The following is an 8,310-nucleotide window of genomic DNA, read 5'->3' as shown; positions in this document are numbered from 1 at the left end:
GCAGGATTTCTCTCTGGTCGTAACTGAAGTTCTGCAATCGTTTACGAATCATATCTATCTTTTCTAACATTGCCTTTTTCGTAATTGGATGAACCTGAATGAAGCGATTCCCTATGTACTGCTTATGATGACACAAAGCTGCTTTATAATCAGCTTCATTCCTGAACTCAACAAACCCCTCTCCAATTGCCTTCCCATTAGGTCCATAAGCTATATAAATGCTGTCCTCAACTATATCCAGCTTTTTAAAAAAATCTATCACATGTTTGTTCTCTGATTCAAAGGGAAGACCTTTCAAATAAACACAAAAACCGTGCTCATGGGGAGACCTCGACCGCGACCTTTTCTGTCCACTGGGAGATTTGGACCTAGGATGAGCCTGGGGAGGAGGATGTGCCTGCCCAGAGGGACCCATGGTTTGCTTGAAAGTTATGTGGCCTCCAGCAGCTACCCACTGTCTCTCTGTTGCAGGACTAACTTCCACATAGCGCTGAATCATCAGCATTCTGTTTCGCTTCAGTGCTTCAAATGTATCTTGAGGAGAAAAAAACTTAACTAGTCCATTTCCATTATTTCGACCTACATGATCCTTCAGCATATGGATTGCATCCACACGGAGCCCAAGGAAAAAGTCTTTCACATCAGATTCTGTTGCAGTAAAGGGCATTCCATGAACGCTGACATACAAATCATCTGGATTGATTGGAATTGGCTTGACACTACCTTGAGAATTCATCTGGATAGTATTTACAGGATTCATGGGACCAATAAACAATGGATTCAAGCCGCTGTTCATATTCACTGCTGCTCCAGACCCATTCATTCCAGTGGGTAAGGGTGCTACAGGGGGAGGATTCATAGGGGGAGGCAGAGGCGTCATTGGAGGTACAGGGGGCACAGGGGGTATTGGAGGAACTGGAGGAACAGGAGGCAGTGTGGGTACAGGAGGTGGAACAGGTATAGGGGGAATAGAAGGCATTGGTGGCAAAGATGGCATAGCTGGGATAGGAGGGATTGGTGGAGGAGGTACTGTGTTCATTGGGGATGCTGTGCTAGGTATAGTTGAGCTAAATGTTGGACTACCAAAGGTACTCCCAAGATTTGGAGGTGCAGTCCCCATACTGGCAGTAGAAAATGTGGATATGTTTTTATTGCTTTCATGCACTGTAGTAGAAGCAGTTACTACACTAGGAGAAGGATTATTAAAGTTAGGTACAGTAGTAGGTAAGTTAACCCTTCCACTCATTCCAGAACTAGGTGGTGGTCCCGACCTGCTAGCATTTGCTGGTGGCATATCTAGATTGGCAGTTTCAAAACGCCTACGACTGAGTTCTATCATGTTCTGCATTTCAGTTTTACTGCTCAGCAACAACGTTACTTTTGACCCTTTAATTGTACCACCTGTGCGCATCATACCAAGCCTTGCATCTTCATCAGTGGCAAAAACGATGAAAGCCTCACCCAGTTCACCCCCTACAATATGCACGCCCCCATCAGGAATGGTCAATCCAGAGAAGAAGTGGCGAATGTCCATGGTCCCCGCCACAATCGGGAGACCTTGCAAGCGGATGACCACAGCCATGCTGCGCTGAAACAACACACACCTGCAGATGAGAAAAGGCAACGGCTATGTCAGACTACTGTTCGTGACACCATGCAATTACCTACAGACACCATCTACTATATTTGTTTATATATACACCTAATAACATCTTGCAAAGATTAAGCATGTTTATATTCCAAGTTCCTTATTAATGTTTGTTTACTTCATACAGACTGAAGTATTAAACATTTACCAACACAATCAGTATACATTTTGCACTAAAAATTCCAAAATAGCTGTTATGCTAAGACCCACAAGTGTCAGTTAAAAAAAAAAAAAACAAAGGAACATCAAAAATCAGAACTATTACATCAGTAGTTCAAAATTTAATGGAATGTAAGCAAAAGGAGTATTTTAGCCATGCAAAACAAAATTAACGTACTATACGCTGATATGGTACCCACTGTACATGACAATGTGACTGAAAAATTCTGCACAGCTATGGGAAAAAAACAGTTCCCTTTCCTTTGGGGAAGGATTTTTACTTCCTGCCAGGTGAAGACAACTAGAAAAGTAACAGTGGGTTGAGTTATGAACAAAAACCCATTATGGACAACTAGCAACTGTGAGACTCACAAGACATCCTGACAAGAAGCATCTGTATTATACTGACCTGATGTTTTTCTCCTAGCAAAGTCAAAAGGTCCAGGTGACCTGAATCTTTCTATTATAAACTAGCCCCAGAATTTTGTGACAATAGAAACCTCACCTAAATTAAATTAACATCTATGCATATCTAGCTAGATATATGACCCTTACAATTTTCAAAAACAAGATATTTTTTAATAGTTGCAGATATTCTGTCTAGCATGACACCTTCTGTCTCAGACACAAGTAAATGAATTTTACCTCCGCAGCTGACATTAGCAGATGCTTAAGGTAATTCTGAACAGCTGGATCTAGACAGTTACCTTGTGACCTCAGAAGTCTAAGGTCATATCAGAAGTTGGAGACAAAGGGGAAACTAGATACTCATCACTTACTCAAACCTTCAGCAAAGGCTGAAAGCATCATATTAATAATATTAGCACAATTCAACAGTTCAGAAGCCAGTCTCTCGTCCTAAACCATCAGCCACAGCAACATGCTTCACCTGAACCACTTCATCTCTGAAACTTCTTGACTTCCTAAGTACAAGTCAGTTCAGTACCTGTATGGAAGATCTCCAAGGCTCCCATAAGTCACATACAAATAGTGCTAACTCAGCATTTGAAATCAAGGATGAACCAGATCACAGAATCACAGAACTGTTTAGGCTGGAAAAGACCTTAAAGATCAAGTCCAACCAGACACCCCAATGCAACACCACAAAGCCATGCATCGAAGACTCCTGGCCATTACCGAAGACCTGACCAACTACAATCAATAACTATCTCTCAACAACTCAGCTATATCCCAGCATACAGTCAAATATGTAAGTTGGCTCCATCTGCTTGTCCAGGTCATCCAAACACTTTAGAGAAGACAAGCCTTGAATGACAAGGTAAAACCACAATTTAACCAGGTAAGGCTGAATTCAGCACTTAATGAAACAAGAGGAACAATTCTTCTACAGGGTGAAGAAGCAACAATTCTTTTGTTTGCATGATGGAACTTCAGATTCCTAAAATGAGTCCTGAAGTATTTTGTTCTATTGACCAGTACACCAGAGCTAAACCCTTCAACATACTAATGAACTCAAGCAACATCCTGGGGTATTACAGGGCATTGCCCCACAACTAGTCGGCACCAGAAGAGGGTGGAGGACCTTTCTCCCTCAAGGAAACTGCAAACAAGCCCATCCACACCAAGTCAACCCTGCTGCTCTAGTCGCTGTGAATGATTATCGGATTCCTTACTGCACCATCCTGAAAAAGAGACTAGAACTTGCAATACAAACATAAGAAGACTTAAAAAAAAACACCACTAAGAAAACCCCTATTCCACCAAGGGAAGACAGCAACAGAAAGGCGAATATATACTAAGCTTTGGGGATAACTTTTTTTGAAAGCAACTTTCCCATCTCCATGGTGAGGTAACAGAAGCATATCCTTGCCTTTAGCTCTTACAGTGGAATTATATTTAAACTGAAAATAAAATTCATTGCCCAATCATTTTCCAACAACAAAATAATCTGCCCATGAGAAAAAAAAATCCACAACAGGTCAAAGTAAGGACTACCTATGCTATCTAAATATATAAAAACGTATCTTAGACTTTTTGCACTGTTTTAAAAAGCAGTGTTTTACAACTATTCTGTAGTTTTGTTTTAAATTTGTCTAGCATTGATGACAATCTCTGAAATTAAAATTAAAATGAAAATTCTGCCTCCTTTAAAGAAGCTATATTAAAAAATATTGTAAACCCAAGGTTTACTATGTTGTGCTACAGGATTGCTTTTGAATTAGATGATCCTGAGGCAAGAAAGCAGTATAAAAGCATCCCTGGGCTTTGCACCTACACTTTCAAAACTGGAATACTACTAAAAGCAAATCTTGCCAGGAGGTTTAGATTTCTTCTACTACCTACTATACATATAAAGTTTCAGAAATTTTTATGTGTCAGAAGTTAAAGACATTTAAAGTTTCTCATGTTAAATGGGACACCACTTCTAGCTATTTCCTTAATACAAAAGGGATGACAATCTGATATGGCCATTGGTTGAACGAAGGCAACTTGGGAAGGTGTTTGTACCGAGGTCTGCTGGTTTGGAACACCTTACATTCTTTAGCAGAACTGACACCTGCTAGATAACTGCATTTATAAACTATTTCATGAATCCAGCCCAGAAGACAAATCAAGAGATGAAGTCACAAAAGAGTTCAAGCATTTGAACATTTACACAACTTTTGGGATAATGCCAGTCTTTCCATTTTGCATTAAATTCAGAACTTCATAACAAATGCTAAAGGAGTCCTTGAAGTCTCGTTACTAAGTACTCTATTCAGATCCACTAAATCACTGTTGACAAAAAAAATCCAAAGAGCTGCTTAGGCATATAGTCACTAGAAAAACTATCTGCAATGACTTCAGTGTAGTTAATTCCACACAGAATATTAAGCAAATGCTTGCTTAATATTAAGCAAGAGCTGACAGTAACATGGTCCAAATAAAAAGAATTTTAAGAACTTGACTAATCAAATATTTTTGACAACGGAATATTTTCTCAACACGTAACACAGCTGCTTCATTTTTCCAGAATTTCAGTGCTTAGACAAAGTAGTAGTGTCGCTTCTGTGATTTAAAGAAAAATCTCAAGGACCAAAAGGGCCAAATTTCAAATTTCTAAATGCTCACAAACCACATTTTTTCCAAAATGCGCTTAGGAGACAATAACCCACTTGCTCAAATTTTCCAAGTAATGAAAATGCAAAGCCTGCTCAAATATTTCACTGTTCACTTGCAAAGACGAACACACGTTTTTTGTTGGGCTGTCAGACATGTTCTCAGGCTGCCTGCTTTTCTCCTGGTACAAAAAGGTACTTCAAGGCCGAAGTGGGTTTTCTTGTCATTTTTTGTGTGTTTGGTATATTAGTGGAAGGACAACATTCTAGGGGCGTGCTATGGACAACCAATCCCCATTATAGCAAGTCACGATCAAAGCCGGAGATTAACAGGCTGCTGATTCAACCTGATTCAACTCATTTGATGAAACTTAACATGTCTTGACAGTAGTATCTTTAAAAGTGTTGACGTTACACTGAAATAAAAAGGTGTAAAAGAGGACAATACTACTTTTCTCATCAATATGCTAGTCAGTAAAATAAGAATAATTTGGGTCATATATATAAATTCATAAACACACTAAGCCAGCTTTTTAAGATGTATGGATTTTGCAATAGGAAAGTTCAGAAGATTCAACCTAGCCCCTGGGGAGTATTAAAGTACAGTACCCACATGATACACAAACACACAAACATATTTGGCAATTCTTGAGTGAAGACTAAGAACTGCAGAAACACTGGTATCGGAGTAGGAATTTTAAGTACAAGACTGTCTCGCAAAAGTTAAAATTGCAAACTAATAGGTTTTTTGCAAACAGTTCTGTCTTTTTTAAGGCTAAAATCAACCCATTATAGTTATCTTTGAGCCAATTTGAAACTATCTGATTGCTTTAAGTGCAGCAAAACCTAATTACAACCAATTGATGTACACTTCTACACTCCAACGGTTACAAACACTCAGACCTGTGGCCTGCAGCAAAGTAACTGCATTTTCCAACAGTGCAAAATAACTGGGAGAGTGTTCCAGACTACCACATGCTGATGAAACAACAAAACATTAGTTTGGCAGAAAATTCTGTTTACAAGAAAAACATTGCCAAAACCACCATCACCAGTGGTGAGTAGACAAGCTACAGATTAATTGACCCAAGTCTTTTGACACAAATTCACAGATTCCAAAAACTTCAAGTGTTTCTTAGGATATACTCAATACGCATATAAAGAAGTCTTCAATTCAAAAGCTCTTACCTGCAAAGACAGATGTTTTTTTTCTTAACAAGTAGCAGAAGCCAAGCCAATCCTGTGGGCAACCAATTAAAACCAACTTTTAGACTGCAATAAAGAATAAATGGAGGCAAAAATCAATGCAGGCAACACAACAGCAGTAACAGTTCACAAAGAACTGTATACATAGAATTTCAAACCTGCAACCACCACAAGGCACTGCATCATACAAGAATCATAAGGGTGCGTTTTCTATACGTTATCTCTATATGACTTGCTGGCAATTGCATTGTAGAGCTTTTGTATGGTTTCAAGACATAAATATGCCTTCCACAAAGAATATACAGAAAGCCAGAAAACATTTAAAGAGTCTTTCAAATTTTCCCATCACCAACAGGTGAACAAATCTCTCTTTCAAAGGCAAAGAACAAGAGATAATACTTGAAAGCCCTGAATTTTACCAAACCCTTGCTCCATCAATAATGATATTCCTTCTTCCAACTGTGCATCTACTTACTCAAACAAAGCAACTTAAGTAAGCCATACCTCAGAAAACCGCCCTAGAGCTGCAGGTGAAGAATTCTTCAAGAGTCACACTAGCTGGCGACACTAAATGACATTTCACAGGCATGTCCAGGGCAGTCAACTCCACAGAGCCCATAGCAAGAACTTGCATAAGACACTCTATTTTCATTTGTGATCTGCCATTTCATTACCCAAAATCCTCATCAAATGCCCGTTTTTTTCATCCCTTTATAAAAATTTTCTTCCCAGGATTACAACTCAATAAAAAACCCAAGCATTTTAAGTGGCAACACGTATTTTGTATTCAAAGATGGGGTGGAAAACCTTTGCTCCTTCATTACTTGGCAGACCACCTCACACTAAAACTGTGACTCTTTGGAAAGCCATTGAGGAATGAATCTCACTAAGAACAGATAACTGCCTCCTCCTCACACAACCCCCAACAAGCTGGTTTCAGTTACAAGCATCATTACCAAAGCAAACTTAGAGCAAGAAGTACTAACAAACCCTTCACAAACTCCCTAACAGAGGGAACTAAAACAAACATAGATATTTGCATATCTTCCAGGACATTAGTGGCAGACTTACAAGTGAGAAAGATACAACTACACTATACAGACTTATATTAAAATGGCAAACGCATTTAGAAAAGTAAGACTTTTGTTTATTAGACCTTTAAGAGAAACATGCAATCCTATATTAGAAGGACTCAACTATATACTTCCATGTATAGCAGTGTCAAGCAGCAGTTTACGAAGAAAGAAAGAAATGTAATCACCTGAAAAACGGTTTCATGCAAAAACACACCTGCTTCAAGCAGCAGATAAATCTTTCATGCACAAGGAACCTCCCATTTAGAAGAAAACCCCAAATCATTAGATGGATTTCCAGTATAGCAACCACGGTGTTGCATACATTCCTCTTCACAACACTGAAAACAAGCTGAAGATTTGCAGTGGACTAAGACAACATAAACAAAACCAGGCAGCATTCAGAAAAGGTGCAAACTCCACTCTGCTGTGTTTAACTTCTCCACCAAACACCATCTACTTTTCATTTCAAGTCTCAGATCTCTCAACTTCAAAGAAAACCATCCATGCCCTGTGTAGGTAAAAATATCCTTTCCAATCAACGGAACACGCAAGAGCACATTAACTAGACAAGCACCGGCCAGAGCACAGGTGTTCCCACATAACGCTGACACCACACCTCTGGGAGTTCTCCGGAGAAACTCCGCAACACCCTGTCAGCTGTACAGGAAGACCCAGCATCCACTGGGCACACAACCGATTAAACCAGAGGAATCCACCAAGGAAAAAACCGGCCGATGTGCCTGCCTAACGCCAGTAGATCAAGGTGGGGAAGCAAACCACTAAGAATAACAGGTTAAGTGTGATTAAAACCAGAGCCATGAAGTTTTTTCGAAAGAAAACTCACACTCTGTATTTCCGGGACCCATTTGAACGCTGATTCGGTTTTTTTGTGGGAAGAGTGGCTTTAAGTTGTTTTTTTCTCGTTTATAGATCTGGATGGGGGGGGGGAGATGGGGGAGAAGGGGTGAGTGGTATTTTGTTGCTGCTTGGTTTCTTTTTTTTACTAGTAGAAGAAAGAGTTACTTTACTGAACAGCAACTTTGCTGGTCTTTATAGGGTACCCCCGACGAGCGGTGGTAGCGCCGCAGACACCGGGGACCTTCCTCCCCGCAAAGTGCGGAGTGTTTGCCTCGCTTCGTCCCCCAGGGCCGGGCAAGGCGCA

At 39.9% G+C, this 8,310-nt stretch overlaps 1 protein-coding gene across 1 annotated transcript in view; it reads right to left on the bottom strand.

The window, feature by feature from the left end:
• Positions 1-8,043, bottom strand: part of RBM12 (RNA binding motif protein 12) — an 11,084-nt gene extending 3,041 nt beyond the window's left edge. Inside the window, exons 1-2 of the mRNA XM_008643504.2 lie at positions 6,055-8,043; positions 2-1,604 (exon numbers count right to left, since the gene is read on the bottom strand). Of these exons, the coding sequence (XP_008641726.1) occupies positions 2-1,582 (1,581 nt within the window). The 5' untranslated portion in view covers positions 1,583-1,604; positions 6,055-8,043. The remainder of the gene's footprint in view (position 1; positions 1,605-6,054) is intronic.
• Positions 8,044-8,310: the final 267 nt, after the last annotated feature.

This window comes from Corvus brachyrhynchos, unplaced genomic scaffold (assembly GCF_000691975.1).
Source record: "Corvus brachyrhynchos isolate BGI_N302 unplaced genomic scaffold, ASM69197v1 scaffold661, whole genome shotgun sequence".
Classification (NCBI taxonomy): Eukaryota; Metazoa; Chordata; class Aves; order Passeriformes; family Corvidae; genus Corvus; species Corvus brachyrhynchos.
The sequence above is the reverse complement of the archived record's forward strand: the minus strand, read 5'-3'. Positions and strand labels throughout refer to the sequence as shown.